General features: G+C 34.2%; 1 protein-coding gene and 1 non-coding gene across 3 annotated transcripts in view; one reads left to right on the forward strand and one right to left on the reverse strand.

The window, feature by feature from the left end:
- BRWD3 (bromodomain and WD repeat domain containing 3) overlaps positions 1 to 19742 on the reverse strand; it is a 114982-nt gene that overhangs the window by 85605 nt on the left and 9635 nt on the right. The window contains exons 5-6 of one of the 2 annotated variants that reach the window (XM_057538078.1): positions 16294 to 16444; positions 14833 to 14931 (exon numbers count right to left, since the gene is read on the reverse strand). The exons of the other annotated variant lie outside the window; for it this stretch is intronic. Of the exons in view, the coding sequence (XP_057394061.1) occupies positions 14833 to 14931; positions 16294 to 16444 (250 nt within the window). The remainder of the gene's footprint in view (positions 1 to 14832; positions 14932 to 16293; positions 16445 to 19742) is intronic. 2 annotated transcript variants of the gene reach the window in all.
- On the forward strand, positions 5802 to 5908 carry LOC114238576 (U6 spliceosomal RNA). Its single transcript, XR_003623908.1, has one exon. It is a non-coding gene; the product is annotated as a U6 spliceosomal RNA (small nuclear RNA).

A 19742-nucleotide genomic window follows, 5' to 3' on the forward strand; every position in this document is an offset into this window, starting at 1 on the left:
ATTTCAATGCTCTCACATTCCAAAATGGGTAGGGTGGAGGGAAGAGGGAAACATTTGGTATTAGATTGGTTACTCTAATGATAGTAATCTCTATGATAAAGAAAATAATAAAATATATACAAAAATATTATATTATCCATACTTTGCCAACCAGAGTAGACAAAAAATCCCTTGTTATATAATAAAACTTAACATTTATTTAATACTTTTTTATGTGCCAGGCACTATTCTAAGCACTTTATATGTTTAACTTAGTTAACCCTACAAAGTGAGTACTATTAACATCCCCTTTTTAAAGACATGGAAACTGAGGCATAAAGGGGTTAAATAATTTCTCCAAGATCCCAAGCTGGTAAGTGACAGAGCCAGGATTCAAATCTAGGCAATATGACTTCAGAGGCTGATCTCTTAACCAATATTTTATAACAGTTTTTCTGAAAATGAGAGAAAAAATTTTAAAAATTATCATTTGCACCAATAGGTAAACTGTGTTCCAAACCTTCTAGCCCAAACCAACCCAGATCATAATTACATCTGCCAAATCATCTAATCCCCAAACTATAGTATAAAAAAGCAAGATAGAATATGTTTAAAAAGAGATTGAAAACTCCTAGAAATAATAGGTGGGCTCAGCAAGGTCACAGGAAATAAGATCAACACACACAAATCAAATGCATTTCTATACACTAATAATGAATATGCAGAAACAAAAATTAAAAACACAATACCATCGAAAGGGGTAGGGGATTAAGAGGTACAAACTACTTTGTATAAAATAAATAAGTTACAAGAATATATTGTGCAGCACAGGGAATATAGCCTCTATTTTATAATAACCACAAATGGAGCATAATCTTTAAAAATTGTGAATCACTATGTTCTACACCTGAAACTTACATAATATTGTAAATCAACTATACCTCGATAAAAAATAAAGTGTAAAAAAACCATACACATTTATAATCACTCCAAAAATTAAATACTTGGATATATACTTAACAAAACATGTACAATATCTGTATGCTGTAATTATAAAATGCTGATGAAAGAAATCAAAGGAGACCTCAATAAATAGAGACATACCATGTCCATGGATTGAAGTCTCGACATAGTAAACACGTCAATTCTCCCAAATTGATTTATAGGCTTAATGCAATTCCTTTCAAAAGGCTTTTACAGACATTAATAACCCTGTTCTAAAATTTATATGGAATGGCACCAGCCCTAGAATGTTGAAAACAATCTCGACAAATAATAAAGTGAGAGGGATTACTCTTTCCAACTTTAAGCCTTACTATGTAACTACAATAATCAAAACAATGTGGTCCTGGTAAAGAGATAAACACATAGATCAATGGAACAGAATAGAGGACCAAGTAGATCCACACAAATAGTAACTGATGTTTGAAAAAAGTACAAATCAAATTCAATGGAGGAAGGATATCATTTTAAACGAATGGTGCTGGAGCAACTAGACATCCATTGATAAAAAATAATGAACTTCCACCTAAACTTCAAACCTAAACTTCTCCCAGTTTACCAACCCAGCACCTGTGCTTACACTATTCCCTTAGCCTTATGCCTAACCTCTGCCATTTCAGCTTGTCAATATCCTTCTTATCCTTGGAGGCATAGCCTAAAACCATTCTTTTTCATGAAATCTTTCTCAATCACTTCAGCTAAAACTAAATCCTCCTGTTTCACTTCTTATCGTGGTCCTTATATTAGTTATCTGTGCATGTCTCTGATCTAAGATTACAAGCACTTTAAGGATAGAGATTAACATCTAATGTATCATGTACTGACCTACCTCAGTCTCTTGGAAGCAAAAGACCCTCAAGTATTTGCTTAATTAATCTGGTCCCACCTTTCCCAAAATATCCAACCATAATTCATACTCCTCCAGGGCATAAATTTTCCACTTAAAATCAGAGAAGCCTTCTTTTCTGTCCTATGCAGATATCCTCTCATCTGTAATGTTCCACCTTTCAAGTTATAATTAATCCTTCAAAGTTCATCTCAAAAGTCACTTATTCCTTAAAATCTCTCAGTGTTTCTCTTAATCAGTTTCATCTCTCCTTCCTTCCTTAATGCCCATTACTGTATTTCCCTTAAATCACTTAGTCTATGTCTGCTTTAGACAGAACATTTGTGCCTCCTCCACCAAATTCATATATTGAAAACCTAATATCCAATGTGATGGTATTAGGATGTGGTACCTTTGGGGAAGTAAACTAGTGACTTTATATAAGAGGCCTGAGAAAGTTCCCTTGCCCCTTCCTCCATGTGAGGTATCTATGAACCAGAAAGCCAGTTCTAACCTGACACCAAATCTGCTGGTGCCTAATCTTCGACTTCTCAAACTCCAGAACAGTGAGAAATAAATTTTGTTCATAAGCCACCTCGTCTATACTATTTTGTTATATCAGCCCAAAAGGACTGAGACAATGCCTTGTACTATAATCATAGTCCAGCATCTGTCTAAACCTCCCCAAAGAGTAAAATTCTTGACAGCAAGGACTGCCCTGAACATTAGAAAAGGTTTTGCATATATTTGGTGTTCAAGTATTTGCTGAATTGAATAAAAATTATTTTTAGTATTCAACCTTCCAAAACCATTGAGAATATAAATTCCATAGTAAGTTTGATAGGGAATATTGATCAAATCTGCAATTTTCTTCTTATGACTTACAAGATATCATTCCTGATTCTCATTTCAAGATATCATTACTGCCTCTCTAAACCTTGCCTTCTTAGTTTCTTATATTGTTTTTTCTACCCTGACTCACCCTTGATGAAATGCTAACAGTTCACTCAAATTCTATCCTGGGATTTCTTCTCTGTTTTCATGCTGTCCCTGCAATCTTACTTACCCATATACTAATTACTGCCAAATCTTTATCTCTAACTTACGTCTTTCACCTGAGCTCCTGGACCACATTTTCAACTACCTAATGGACATCCTTCCCCTCTACCTAGATGTACCACAGATGGAGAGTTCCCAAATCACATTCATTATCCTTCCATCACAAGTTTTCTATATTCTCCCTCTCCTCAATTTTGTTACTAATAGTTTTACTCTTCCTCTTTTATGCCCCACATCCAACCAAACTGTATTATTCATCTCACCTCCAAAATTTTGCTTGAATCAATCCAGTTATGTCCATTTCTATTGCTACTACCCCCACACTCATCATCTCCTGTCTATACCTACAGTAAGAGCCTTCCCTCTGATTTCCCTGCCTGCCTCCTCCATTCTCTCTCCTCTCCAATTTATCCTATATTCTGCTACCTGAGCTATCTTTTCAAAATAAAAATCCAATCATATAATTTTCCCATTCAAAATTACCCAATGGTTCTTCAGTACCTATAGGATAAAATCTAAATTCATTAGTGTAGAACAGAGGTTGGCTAACTTGGGTTCATAGGCCAAATGCAGCTCACCACCTATTTTTGCAAATACAATTTTATTAGAAAACAACCATGCTCATTCATTTACATATTATCTAGAGCTGTTTTTACACTACCACAGAGTGGAGTAATTGCAGCAGAGACCAAATGATCCAGAAGGCCAAAAAAATTGACTATCTGGCCCTTTATCCAAAAATTTTGCTGACTCCTGGCATGGACAGTTCAGAATAATTGGACCCCAACCTCCCTTTCCAGTTTCATCTCCCACCACAAACTCTAGGCTCATACAAGGGGTTCTATTATGGCAACTAGGAAATATATATTACTTACTTTGCTGAGACTTTTGTGGAAAGGGCACTGGATTTGGAGACAAAGAACAGGTCCTGAAACTTAAGTTTAGATACTAAAAAAGCACCCCACTACAGTTGCATGTGAGCTAGATAATCTTTTTGTGATGATAACTCAAATACCAGATCTTTAATCTATGAGTCATTATTATCACTATCAACATTATTATCAGCATGTGTGATCCAATATCATAATTACAAGTTACATTTGCATAACATTTTAAAGCTTATAAAGTAATTCCAAAGACATCTCATTTGAGTTCACAGTAATCCTGTGAGATCTGAAGGCAAGCATTTTCTTCAATTTGTAAATGAGGAAATTAAAGTCCAAAGAAACTGTCTTGCCTAACATCAATACATAGCAGACCCTTGGTTCAATCCAGGTCTCTTGATTCTAGTTCAACAATCTTACTTTTCAATGCTGTCTATTTAATGACATTATAGAAAATATATAATGAGCCTGAAATAGGAAATAACTATAACATCAAAAATTCTACATTATATTCCTCAATCTTCCCTCTACCTGCAAAAGACACTGAACAAAATCGGCAGGGACTCTGGTATCTACTAAATTGGGTTTTACTGGAAAGTTCACCAAGAATCAAAGAGTTGGTTTGAGATGGCCACATCAGAGTTGTTAAACCACTCTTCTACTCCACTCATTCTCTATTTACAGTGGACAAAAATCTGTTTGTTTTAAAATTATTGTACACTGGCATGGAATTTTGAACTGGTGTTAGAAAATGTTTGTAGACCAAAACAAAAGATTTTCAATTCAACAGACTAAGAACATCCAGAAAAGCCCTTAAACACAATTAATAACAAATTGTTGTAGGTTGACCATGTGTTTTTAAAAGATTTATAAGAACACATGTTGAAAGAATCAAAACCTATCTGGGACTGAAAGAGTAAATATCAGTTAGGACTGAAAAAGAAAAAAGCGGCCCTGCAATTAATCAGGCTGGGAGGACAGACACAGATAAAGCCAGCTGAAAAGTTAACAGGAAACACTGTTTTTCCCAAGGTCATGCAGCAATTGTAAAATATCATAGCGACCCCTTCTTTGGGTGATTACAGCTTTCTTACCAATGATGCTCCCATCCTCACTTTGGCATTTTCATTTATTACTGGAGCGAGATACCCAATTCCTAAACCACCCTGCTTCATGACCGCACCCAACCCTTAGTTAATCCCCACTTCTCTCAATTTACCTCAGAATCAGCCACCAATCCAGAACTAATCCTGGCTTCCTTCAGACACTCCTCAAAATTCTTCAGTGGTAAGCCAAAATTTACTAAAGACACTTCCCTCCTCCCTCTTGCCCAGAGGCCTTCCACGGTGCCTCAGGAGTACACTCCCTCACTATGAGTCAATAAATTTGATTTTGTCAAACTACAGGCTTGTTCCTGGTGGTCTTTGTTTGATGAGACTTGCACAAGGTAAGTTATTTTGAATTACCCTACACATTCAGCAGTTTAGTACTGACCAAAGCCCTCCCCGCTACAAAACAAAAAAAACAAAAACAAAAAACACTTGAACTGGACTTCCCTGGTGGCGCAGTGGTTAAGAATCAGCCTGCCAATTCAGGGGACACGGGTTCCAGCCCTGGTCCGGGAAAATCCCACATGCTCCGGAGCAACTAAGCCCGTGCACCACAAGTACTGAAGCCCACGCGCCTAGACCCCGTGCTCCACTACAAGAGAAGCCACTGAAATGAGAAGCCCGTGTACTGCAACAAAGAGTAGCCCCTGCTTGCCACAACTAGAGAAAGCCTGTGCGCAGCAACGAAGAGCCAACTCAGCCAAAAAAAAAAATAAATTAATTAATTAATTAAAACCACAAAAAACACTTGAACCTAAACCAGAAAATCACTAACCACAAGAAACTTTCACTGCCAATAAGGATGAATAACTCACTGATTTCTACTGCTTATATCACAGGAAATATCTGATCAATGATGCTAAGAGATAATAGCATCTACCATATCTTTGCCTGCCAAAGCCAGGAAACTACCATATCTGCTGGGAAAAAGAGTATATCATCGTGCTCGCTTCGGCAGCACATATACTAAAATTGGAAGGATACAGAGAAGATTAGCATGGCCCCTGCACAAGGATGACACGCAGATTCGTGAAGCGTTCCATATTTAAAAAAAAAAAAAAAAAGAGTATATCATCAACTTGGCATCAAGCTCCAGATAAAAACCAGATGTGTACAAATTGGTGATATTATTCGATTTTTAACACAAATGAGTCACGTAACTCTTGAGCAATTTTATCTGTCACCTACAATCTAATAATATGCTATACAAAGTGTTCATGAAATCCTTGTGTAATTTGCTAACTTTTAATTTTTAAACTTTAATACAGATTATATAAAAAGTAGAATATTTACAATTCTTCTGCAACTGGCATTGATAGATAAACTGAATTAATTGTTTTAAATATAGGTCAAGCTAACTTCATATCCATAGAAGCCATAAACAACCCAGAGAGTTTAAAGGTGCCTCTTTACCAGTAATGCTTTGGAAATAGCAGGTCTAGCTATTTTAAAGAATAATCTCAACCCCTTTGCTAGGCCAGCCCTATGAGAGGAATGAAGGACAAAGGACATTATTACCAAAAGCATGTTCTAATATGACGCCTATAGCATCAAGAAATGTTTTAAAATCCACTAAAACAACTTCATAATAATAAAGCAAAGTTGTGACCTTCTAAGAAATAGTAGCTACATACCTACCTCAAAGACAAACCTCAGGAATGTGGGGGTAGGGTAGAGGATGAAGCAGGGAGAGGGGTGCTTTCAGCAAAAGCTTAAGACAATCAAAACAGTACCAGGCTCAACCAATAATTGCTAACCAAATAAAAGACTTAAGGCTTTATACACACAAGGCAGAAAGGATTATTGTTCACAGATCAGACTTCTTACACCACACCCATCACCATCAACATCATCTTCAAAAACAGTTTTTCAGGAAACAAGCTGTATTTAAAGAGGGCTAAAATATTCTTGGATTAGTCTTTTCTCTTTTACAAAAAAGTCAATTGATTAACATTTGTAGTTTTATTTTTTAATTTTAATTTAAAAATAGAATAATAGCATATATACGACCTTATGATTGGTTAAAATGCAGTTGAACATATCAATCAGCTCCTATAGGTAGAGAGGACAATAACAGACCAAGAAAATACTCTGTCAAGAACGTTGGAAATTGACTCATGAAATTCAGTGTTAACTCCAGATTTAAAATGACTAGTGTTTTCTGTGTGAAACTTGGTTTGGGATTTCCCAAAATAGCTCTAACAACAAATTAATATAAAGTCTTAAAAGAAGCCAGAAAAAAAGGGCAAAAATGAATTTTAATAAAACCTGAAAACTGTAGTAGAAGCACAACAGAATTATTTCTTTCATGGATTTGATGCTACTATGAATCAAATTATATCTCTGAAACCTTAACCACACAGAGTAACAGCTTCACAGTCTTTAAGGCTGATGCCATTCCCACCCCTTAACACACATCCACAGTACAATTTAAGTAAACCTAGTAAGTCCTACAGGCTATTGGTATTCATGGTCATTGAATGTCTTATTGCTAAGATAACATCATATAAGATATGGCAAAGAAACAATATTTCTAACTCCATTCAGGCTTTCTGCAAAGTTCACTTAATATAATTTGGGAATAAATATCCTAAATTTTTATTTTACTATCTTCTTCTAAACCATTTAATTTGATTTGGTTATTATACACAGACATTTTAGACTGCGTTTTCCTCCAAATAAACAAATCTAAACTGTTTTACAGCTTCCCTTTGTGAACTATAAAGTTCTATTTCTATAAGGTACTGGGTAAAATGTATAGAACAAATACTAAAAGATCCTTTTAGAATACTCTGGTTCATGTTGAAAGAAAAAGCTAAAGAAATGACAAAGAATAATGAGGAAAGGAAAAAAGTGTTCTTAATAGGATTAAACAGAAATTATTTTTTCATTATATTTTACATGATCATACTAAGACACAACAAAATCTACTTTCTTTCAAATAAAGGAACTAAAATTATTATCCTAATATTAATACAATATTGATTCCAGAAATGGATACAAGGGGCTAGAAACTCATACAAGCTATATAAAACCATAAAAATGCCTTTAAAAGGGATGCTTCTGTTTCCATGTGGCAGCAATCATAGCACTTCCATTCATTTAATATTTAGTGAGCACTCACAATGTAGCACATACAAAAGACTCTGAGTTTATATTCCAGTTCTAATTACTTGCAGGTGTGACAAGAATCCCTTGCTCCTCTCCAGATACAAGAAAGTAATAACTTTGAAAGCAACTTGCTTCATGCATAATTATCAAGTACAAAAAGGAGGAAGGTGAAGTGGAGGGAAGCAGGCAACAAAAAGCAAGGCTTGGCCAAAGTGTGATGCATGGGCAAGAGATGAGAACTACATAAAATCAGAGGGAGGATGACAAATATTCCTGGCAGAAACCCAGCCAACCTCAACCAAATAAAGTTTACCTTAGAGTACTTTCTTTCAATTTACATTTACATATTAACAAGAGGTAGATTTCCCACCTCCAAGTGAATTCTGGCTTTAAGTTGACATATAACCATACAATGGCCAATAAGTCAAGAGCCAATCAATGCTAAATGGAAGCTTATGGCAACAGATAAATATTAATTTGGCTACAGAGTTAATACAAGCCTCCTGAGTTATATAAGTTGTAAATTACAGGCCTACTATGTAAATTACAGGACATTGCTATATGTCAATTGTACTAAAGATAAAAGGGGTATAGAAAGGTTTAGAGTCTTACAGCATCATGCCCTTGACTCAGTTTAGAAATACAAGCATGTACATTTGTTCCTTGGGTATAATGTTAAGTCTCAAACTAAAATGAACAAGCCATCTTGCTGCCATTTCTATGGATAATTTTATGAAAATTGTTTAGAATGTGATAATTAGGACAATTTCTGAAACTTTTACCATGATGGGTAATAACTATAATACTAGTTCTTCTAAATATTCATTTCAAACAGACATGAAACAGATTTTTAAAATTATTTCTGTACTGACAAACTCTCAAAGCAGAGTTGTACCTGTATGAAATTATATTTTCAAGTTTTAATGTGACCACTACAAAGTTTCCAAAACAACGACTAACTTTTAAAGGGATGAAGAAATAACAATACGTAGTGATTATAGTGCAAGATCTCAAACAATACTACAAATATTAATTACATATGCCCTAGGATTTCTTTGAGTGGCATTAGGTATTAATACTGTTTTGAAAGAAAAAGACTCACAGACATAGAAAACTTATGGTTACCAAAGGGGATGGTGGGGGGAGGAGGGAAGAAAAATCAGGAGTTTGGGATTAACATATACACACTACTATTTATAAAACAGAAAAACAACAAAGACCTACTGTATAGAACAGGGAGCTATATTCAATATCTTGTAATAACCTATAATGGAAAAGAATCTGAAAAAGAATAGATATACATATATATGTTACTGAATCACTGTGCTGTATACCTGAAATTAACACAACATTGAAAATTAACTATACTTCAATTTAAAAAAGTTAAAAAAAAGAATAAGACAGGGACTTAATATGAAAAGTACTGTTTTGAATTTAGTTCAATTTTTTTCCTCTGATTTAATTTGACACAATGCAAAACCAACTTGATTAGTCAAGCATACAGCTAATGAGGTGGCATGACTGGAGCTTAGACCTGTAATAATGTAAATATAGGCATTGTTGCTCTTGCCCTATAGGAATTTGGAAATTCATTCCTGGTAAATTTAAGTACACATATATTTAAAGTATTACAGCTGTTAGTCTGGAGAATGTAATCTGGGAATTAACTCCCAAATTCCATTCCCATGCTCCCTCTCCTCCATTTCATTAAATTATTAAATAACATTGCTGATTAACTGCACAAAAGATGGGAACATTTGAATAAACAATCCAATATAGTAGAGAGTCCAGATAAGGTCAGAATTTTATTGGTTTTGGCCAAAGACAATTGTAAAACTTTCATTGGAAAGAAGTGGCACAAAGTGATCTTTAAAGTGAGTTACTAAAATCATAATAGGAAAAGCTAAAGGCAGTTTCTAAGTACAAAAATTGGAAACATTCCAGGTTAAGTATATAAAGTGAATCATTAGGCAATATATTATTACCAAATTATGCACCTATCCAGAGGGCTGCTTACGGATTCCCACACTGGTCTAGATCTGCACTGTCCATTGGCTATATGCAGTTACTGAATGTCAAATTACTTAAAGTTCCATAAAATTAAAAACTTAGACCTCAGATACAATAGCCACATGTGACTAGTGGCTACTGTTTTGGATATCACAGGATAGAACCTTTCCATTATCACTGAAAGTTCTATTGGGTAGCACTATACTATATAAAATACCAGTTAAAATGAGTGCCAAGAAATAACTGGTACAATTACAACTATACTGAATAAAATTTTAAACGTGGGACATATCTATTTACGATAAAAATTCTACAGAGTAGGAATAGGGACTTCTCTGGTGGTCCAGTGGTTAAGAATCCACCTTCCAATGCAGGGGATGCAGGTTCGATCCCTGGTCGGGGAACTAAGATCCCACATGCTGCGGGGCAACTAAGCCTATGTGCTGCAACTACTGAGCCCACGCACCACAATTACAGAGCCCACACGCTTTGGAGCCCGTGCACCGCAACTAGTGAGCCCCCGAGCTCTGGAGCCCGCACACCACAACTAGAGAGAGTCCACGCAATGCAATGAAAGATCCCGCGTGTCACAAATAAGACCCGACGCAACCAAAAATAAAATAAATTTTTAAAAAAAATGGAAGTAGGAATAGAAGGGAACATCCTCAACCTGATAAAGAGCATCTACAATCATACTTAATGGTGAAAGATTGCCTGCTTTCCCTCTAAGATCAGGAATAAGGCAATAACATCCAGTCTTACCACTTCAATTCACCATTGTACTTGAGGTACTAGCAGTTCAAGGCAAAAAAAAAAAAAAAAAAAGCACTATAAGGCATAAAAGATTACAAAGGATAAAGTGGACCTGTCTTTATTTGTGGACAACATGATCATCCATGTAGAGAATCCCAAAGAATCTCAAAAAAGAAAAAAAAGGCTATTAGATCTAGTTAGTGAATTCTGGCTTAGCAATATACAAAAAAAACACAAAACTGTTTGTGTTTACTAACAACAACTGGAAACTGAAATTTAAAAATATACAATGTAAAATAGCATCAGAAACCCTTAGGGAAAAATTTCACAAAACATTGCTGTGAGAAATTTAAAAAGACCTAAATAAACGGAGAATTTTACTATGTTCCTGGAATGAAAGGCTCAATGTTAAGATATTAATTTTCCCCAAATTGATCTACAGATTCAATGTAATCCCAAACAAAATCTCAGTTGCTTCTTTTTATAGAAATTGAGAAGCTAATTCTAAAATTATACATTGCTAGTAGGAATACAAAATGGGATAGCTACTTTTGAAATAATTTGATAGTGTCTTAAAGTTAAACCTGCACTTACCATATGATCCAACAATACACTACCTAGCTATTTACCCAGAGAAATGAAAACAGATGTTCATGCAACAACCTGTACAAGAATATTTATAGGCCTTTATTTATAATAGCCAAAATCTGGAACAACCCAAATGTCCATCAATAGATGAATGGACAAACAGAATCCAGTGTATCTATACAACAGAATACAACTTGGTGAAATGATATGCATGAATCAAAAAAGAATTAGGTCTAAGTGAAATCAAACAGACACAAAAGGCTACATACTATATAATTTCATTTAGATGACATTCTAAATAAGGCAAAAGTACAGTAATAGATAAGTGGTTTCCAGGGATTGAGGAATAGGGGATTGACTGCAATGAGGCATGAAAGAAATTTAAGGGGTGATAAAAATGTTCCATATTTTTATTGTGTTGGTGGTGGTTATACAAATGTATTCATTTGTCAAAACTCATTGAACTGCACACTTAAAAAGGCAGAACTTGGGAATTCCCTGGCGGTCCAGTGGTTAGGACTCAGGGCTTTCACTGCCAGGACGGGTTCGATCCCTGTTGGGGGAACTAAGATCCCACAAGTCATGTGGCGCGGCCAAAAAAAATGGGGGGAGAACCTTTTTATGTGAATCATACATACACCATAATATACTTGACTTAAAAAATAAAAGTGATGTGGCTAATCCTTTATCTTTTGAGTTCTAAGTGTAGATCTGTTATAAAAGGAAGTATTGGTAACATCTGACCATGAAATGTTTTTTTTTCCCTTTGGCCGCCCCACACAGCTTGTGGGATTTTAGTTCCCCAACCAGGGATTGAACCTGGGCTCTCAGCAGTGAGAATGTGGAGTCCTAATCACTGGACCGCCAGGGAATTCCCCATGAAATAGTTTAGAAATAGACTGGAAGGCAAGCAGTGTAACGTATGCCAGTCACATACTTCTCTGGGCTTTGGATTTTTCTGCTGTAAACAGAGGTTTGCAACCCAGTTTCCCAAATCTGTTCCCAGGAAACTTTCAGAATGTTACAGGTGTTCTGGGAGAAGGGTTTCCACTGTCAAATTACTTAGATAATGCTCCCCTTAAGGTGATTCACAATGCATTTCAGCGTATGAAAGGATCTGAGCAGTCCTACATGCATTCATTTGTTTCTGTATTTTTTTAAACTCAGTGTTTCCCACATTTACTTGACCAAGGAACCCTTTTATCAAGAAATAGTGTTGCTAAAAGTTCTTTCTAGTGCTAAGATTCTTTGATAAAACCTTCAAGACTTACCTTCATGATTAAGTTTTATTTATACAGGGAAACTATAAAACTGATTTTAAAGTAGCTATGGAAAGCTGTACCCCACAATGAGAAAACTGTCTCAAATAACAAATTTTAAAAGATTTTCTACTCATCTTGTTTACTTTCATAGTCAACTCCCCTGAGTTTTTATCAGATTCTGAATTCTAAATATGTTGAACTTAAGTATCTTGACTAGTATATACTACATGAAAATACATCATGATTGAGTTATCTCTATTTCAATAGCTCCTCCCCAAATAACATGGCAGATTTAAGAATGTGAAAGCATCAGTGACAGGGACACTAAAATTCCTAAGCAATTACCATTATGAATAACAAAATGATTAAGTCAGAATGTAAAGCATTTACTGTATAAAACCAACAGAAGTTTGAATGTATATGCATAGTAGAAAGAATTTTTTAAAAGAGAAGGAAAGAGGGACTTCCCTGGTGGTCCAGTGGCTAAGACTCCATGCTCCCAATGCAGGGGGCCTGGGTTCGATCCCTAGTCAGGGAACTAGATCCCACATGCCACAACTAAAGATCCCACAAGCGGCAATGAAGATCCCACGTGCCACAACTAAGACCGGGTGCAGCCAAATAAATAAATATTAAAAAAAAGAGAGAAAGAGAAGGAAAGAAAGAATAAAGAAATATTGAAAACCTAATACTCTACAGGCTGTGCTTCACATGTGACCACTGAAGGAAGTATAAAGCATATAAACAATGTTGATAGTACGACTAAGACTATTATATCTTTTGAACATAAATAAATGCATGAAAAATAAAAGCTATCTCAATTTAATTCAATAAATTAATTATGAATAAAGCTAAAGGGAAAAGTGAACACCAGAAAATTCTGGATGGTAAACAAACTGCCCCTGAAAATGAAAAAAAAAAAAGTTAAAAACACCATGTCCAATTAGACCCAACCCAGTAGTCTACTTTTTCCAGTAATATCCAGGCTATGGAAGAGTAGTGTTAGCAATATATATCAAAGAATCCAATTTATCTTAATAACACTTATGAATCTTTATCAATGACTTCATCTAAATATTTTTAAAAATTATTTCTAGTCTAAATTTATTTAACCTCTTTGGGTAAATAAGTTCTATAAGCTAATTATATAAAATAGTATTCCTTAAAAAAGGTAATCTTATTTTTCAATTTGAATTTAAGGCATATTCTCTAGGCACTAGGCACTATATAAAATAATGTAATTTTTCAGAAGAGTGAGAAAATAGGAAAATAGGAAAAGAGTGGCAGTTACTCATCTAGCTGCTTGGTTCTATACATTCTTTGCAAGAATTAACTTTAGTATAAATGGTTTTGTTAGCTAGATCTCCTCGGGAACCACTACTATTATTTCTTCATAATGGTCTGGCCAGAGATGACCCAGGAATAATATGAACGGGACATGTGAATTTCAGTAAACTACAAGTGGGAAGGGTGATTTTTTTTCTTTTAATAAAGACATAAAATTTATTACATCATTATAAGTTTGGCAAGCAGCTATAAGCATAATGTACTTTTGCTTCCTTCTGAAATCTATCTTTACATAGTTCCCTGAAAAATCTTTGAGCTCAGCACAGAAGTATGTAAATAGACATCCATATGGTAAAAAACACCTGAAATATATAAAAAAGGAAATGCTTCTGCTAAGAGGAAAGAAAGAAAGAAAGAAAGAGAGAGAGAGAGAAGGAAAGAAAGAGAGAAAGAGAGAAGGAGAGGAGAGAAGGAGAGGAAAGGAGAGAAGGAGAGAAAGGAAGAAAGGAAGAAAGAAAGAAAAGAAAGGAAGAAAGGAAGAAAGAAAGAAAGGAAGGAAGAAAGAGAGAGAGAGAAAGAAAGGAAGAAAGAAAGGGAGGGAAGACAGGAGAGGAGAGGAGTGGGGGAGAGGGAGGGGAAGGGGAAGGGAGAGAAGGAAGAGGGGAGGAGGAGGGGAGGGGGGAGGGGGAGGAGGGGAAGGGGAGGAGGAGAGGAGAGGAGGGGAGGGGAAGGGAAAGAAAGAAAATGAATTTTAAAAAAAGGTTACCTTTTACAAAACCATGATTATATTTGCTTTACATAAAAATGCTTTAAAAAATCTGGACCAACCATGAAACTCTTCAAGAATGTAAGCAGTTTGTTTATTCTTCAAATTTAATTCTGGTACGTATTTTTGGCTGTATAATGAGTTCAGGAAGGAACAAATTAAGTATATGTTTATAACTCATATGGACATTACTCACCCACATTTGGAGGTTTCACATAATTTACAGGTAGTTCTGGAGGTCTGCCTCTATGTAGAGCTGCAAAAGCAGAGCCATTCCATAGTGTACTCTTACAGTCTATACAAAAAGATTCAAAAGTTAGTCAAGGCATAGAACAGTTTTTTTTAACTGTACCCCAGAGGCAAATGTCTGTTTTCAATTTTATTTATTGAAATACATTTTTAACTATTAAAACCACAATAAGAAATAACATGCATATGCTTAAAAGTGTTATAATCTATATTATGATAGGTAAGCACCAATGCCTTAATATTATCATCAGGATGTTTTATTTCCATGCTGATATAGAACCAAAGCTTTTATTATACATATATTTGAATCTTATGTAAATATGTCATGGATTAATAAGGTTTTAAGTTTACATTGGTCCCCTTCTTGATCTTTAGGCTTATACACATCTTCTCATATAAAACTGTATAAGCAAGGAAATGAATACAGCACAAGTATGCCAGGTAAAATTCAGAAACATTTATACTTCGTGTATGCTCATGTTATGGAGCGCCTGCCAGCTGTGCCATAACAGGTAACACTGCATATCAGATGATAATTGAGTAAAAATAGTTGTGTTTTTTATCTTTAATGTTTATGTCAAAAAATTCAAGCAAATACAAAATATTCCTAATAATTCAACTTTGAAACAAAAATATTCTACTACTCTTTTGAAAGGTTTCAAATTAACTGAATTGAAGAATTTCCTTAAATTATAAAATGAGATATTTAAAAACTGATATCATTTATGTAACTATTTATATTTGTAAATTAGGATTTTTAAAACATTATGCTAAAAAAACAAAACATAGAAATAAATTGGTTGCTAGACCTGAAGTATTTAATTCACTAAGGCATCCTAAACACCTAATTTCACATTTTTATGTTCAGAAAATTCTATCTATATAATTTACATATGGTGGTTCCGTGTAAAACTTTGGGAGAAATCTGTAAAAGAATGAAAAATAGTGGAGTAGAGAAACTGTTACTGAACGCTGATGGATTGATTTTTCTTTAATATTTTTAATTATAAACATAGTTACATATCATAATTTTCATTTACCTGTTATGAAATACCCAATGTGATTAGGATGATATCAAAACTCAAAGATTAAGAACATCAAAATGCAATGAAAGAATACTTTATGTATTTATACTGTACTAATCAGAGCAGCGATCTTTTGAGATTTCTATTCCACAGGATTACAAAGAGATTTTATATTCTTTACCTCTACAGTATTCACTGTTTTACAGAAAAGGGCTCCATTTGGGCCTCTAAAAATGTACTTGTACACTAGGAAAATAAAAACAAGACTGGCAAGATAAGAAAAACTAAAAGAAAATTAGTATTTAGAAAAGCATGGGAACATTTAATTAACATAAAAATATACTACTCTCGACTCCTTCCTCTAAAAACTGTAAAAATCTTACCTTTGGCATCCCGTAACAGAGACTGCCGACCAACACCTAGTAATGTCTGTACCCCAGGAACACTCTGAGGGATCTCCTTATCTAGTAAGGGACCAATCCGCTCACAAATTTTAAGGAGGTAGTCTGGAGGAATGTGTGCATTGGCTGCCACCTAAAAAGTATAAGTAAAATACAGGAAAACAAATTTGGTTTAAAAACATTAATCTAGTCCATTACCAAACTGTTCCATCATGGAAAAAAATACAATTTTAAAACACACAAGGAAAATAACATTTTAAATATTTAATACTTCAACCAAATTTAAGAAACAGCTACAAAAATTAAGCATCATTTAAACAAATGATAACATGTAAATGACATGGCAGTTTAACTTACTTTTTCGTGCCTTGATTAAATCATTTGCTTAGCTGCTAATCTAATGCAATAAGCATTACAAAACAGCAAAAAGGAGCATGCCTAAAAATCAAAGAAGTACAAAGATGATGGGTAAACTCTACTAGTACTTGATCAGCAGTGATCAAGAATCAGAGAATCTAGATTCTATATAAATGATAAGAATGCAAACAAAAGGTATTACTTGCACCAAACTCTCACTTAAGTCCCTTTAGGATTAACAGGACACATTTGCTTAATTAAAGCAGAACTGTTTCTCCTAAAAAAGTTAATTGGTTTTCAAAAGACTATCAAATTAATGCTTATTTTAAATACCATGTTCTAAACAAGCTATGTACTCAAAATTCATTGAAACATTAACTCATTTTTTTCCTCCAAGTGCTTTATTTATTTATTTTAACATTAACTCATTTTTAAAACACAAGTAAATTTCTGAAGATGATTAACAAATGTAGATAGGGATGAGACAATAAAACAACGAAACTGGTTTTCATTTTTTATCTAAGCTAATGTTAAAGTTACTGATGTGTTTCATAAATACCTAATTATTAAAACAGTAAAGAGTAAACTAGAATATTAAAAATCCTTAGATAAAAAGAACATCTACATTCTCATCTTGACAAAAGGCCCTAAAATCTACTTACAGTTACAATGCCAATTTTTATAAGTGCTACAGAGAGAGAAATATATATATACATATATATACCTACCATCACATAGGACACATATCAATATATTACCACCAAGTCAAAAACAATATAACACAAAGGAATAATTTTGTAAATCATCCCTAATGATCACCAGAAGAGATTATGTGTGTTCTTGATAAATACTGGTTCACTGAATCAATGAATGAATAAAAACCAAAGTCTATCTATAAGCAATATCATATGAACTCACAGAGGAAAAATCTTTCTCCTATCAGGGTGCCTTTTTTGTTTTCTTAAGAAACACAGGTCAAAGAACTACAATCCAACATGTACTTAGGAATCTGGGAATAAATGATTCTATTGTGATTTTTAAAAATTATTTCCTGCCAATTATCTTTCGTAAGTCCCTGCAAAAACGAATTTTAATCTACCAAAATCACTGGGGCCTGGCAACTGTCATGATGGTCAGGAAGAATGGCAACTTAATGGGACTTCCCTGGCACAGTGATTAAGACTCCATGCTTCCACTGCAGGGGGCACGGGTTCGACTTCTGGTCAGGGAACTAAGATAAAAAAAAAAAAAAAGGAAGAATGGCAACTTAACCTGATCATTTGCATCTACAAGGTTTAGCTTCTGGATTGGGACAAAGGATCAAGCAAATTCTTTCAGTTATTTCACACATGTCTAGTTTTGTTCTCCAAGCAATTAACTACATAGAACTAAAATATACAGGTAATATTAAAGTCAAAGTACGTGATGATTCAATCTAAAAACTTTTTTTTTTGTTACCTAGAGACACTGATGCCCTAAAATCCTAGTTTGTAATTCATTCTCTCCACAATAGGGCATTCCTAAATAGGCCTACATGCAAATATAGTTAGTACTCCTAAAAACATATATCTCAAAGAAAAAAGCCTTAACATACTGCATATTAACATCTATAATAGTTTGTGCCTTTTTTCCCCCAACACTGTCTTGTATAAACTGGGCTTCTGATATCAGTCATTACTTTTTCACCAAGTAAATGTTATAAGGCTTTACACACAATGGTAGTTAATGTCTTTAGTGGCATTTTCTTTTTTTTATCAATTTTCTTTTCCTCATTTCATTACCATCTCAAGAGTTATTCACTTGTTACACAAATCTAACTACCCTCAAATTTGCAATATATATATAGAAACATATAATCCAGAAAATGGGAGTTCTCTGATGTGAATTTTTAGTATTACCCTCTTAAAGAAACCTGTCAGAATTATATCTTAAACTGAAATCTTAGGCCCCCTGGCTACTTCATTTTATAAAAACAGTGATGTTTGATTTTCAGCTAGTTATATAAATTTTTTATCAATTCCTCAGTAATCATTTAAAAACACAGAATCATTAATTAAGCAACTAAAACAGGGCTCATCTACTCTCAAATTCTCCCCCTTGAAAATTGGTATTATAAACTATTAAAGTTTACAAGTTTGTTTTTCACCCTATGCAATAGAAAATTGCTCAATTTCTAGGCAGTCCCATTCAAAAATCCATTCCTCTGAAATCAATAAAAATTTGATTGTAAAACAGCACTAGAGAAACAGCGAGTCTATCAACACAATGGCAATAACAATACTTTGGAGTTTGAACGTGCCAACACAATGGCAATAACAATACTTTTGAGTTTGAACGTGCTCTTTTCCTTTTAACAATATTTACAGGCTTCCAGACTATATCGGCACAGTTCTGGCAATGATAGTTTCTTCTAAATCAAACTTCAGGACTTATAAGTGGTATTAAACATTTACTTCAATCCATTTGCTTTGCCTAAAGCTGGAATTCCTTTTTTTTTAATTTTTTAAAAAATAGGTATTTATTTATTTATTTGGCTGCGCCTGGTCTTAGTTGTGGCATGCGGGATCTTTAGTTGTGGCATTCAAACTCTTAGTTGGGGCATGTGGGATCTAGTTCCCTGACCAGGGAGATCAAACCGGGCCCCTTGCATTGGGAGCACAGAGTCTTAGCCACTGGACCACCAGGGAAGTCCCCAAAGCTGGAATTTCTTAAATGTGATCTTTTTAGGCATAAGAACTCTTATCCACCCTCAGTAATTACATTTCTAAGTTTTTAAAAAATTATTAGAATTACATGATTACATGTGAATATAATGTAATATATAATAAAATGTAATATTAAAAGTATGTATTAAAATATTCTAAGAAATTTGTGGCTTATTAAAAGCCACTCTTTTTGATTAAAACTCAAAATATTCTAATTTCAGTTATTTAACCAAATTTCTTTCTGGAATATAATGGCCAAGAAGTAACACAACAAGCACTTTGAAATCTGAAGAAGAAAGGCATTCTCTAAAAACAAAGTTCAAGAGCATAATACAAACTTTTGTATTATTCTGTAAAATAGCTCCAAGG

The sequence above is a fragment of the Balaenoptera acutorostrata genome, chromosome X (genome assembly GCF_949987535.1).
Source record: "Balaenoptera acutorostrata chromosome X, mBalAcu1.1, whole genome shotgun sequence".
In the NCBI taxonomy this organism is placed as follows: domain Eukaryota; kingdom Metazoa; phylum Chordata; class Mammalia; order Artiodactyla; family Balaenopteridae; genus Balaenoptera; species Balaenoptera acutorostrata.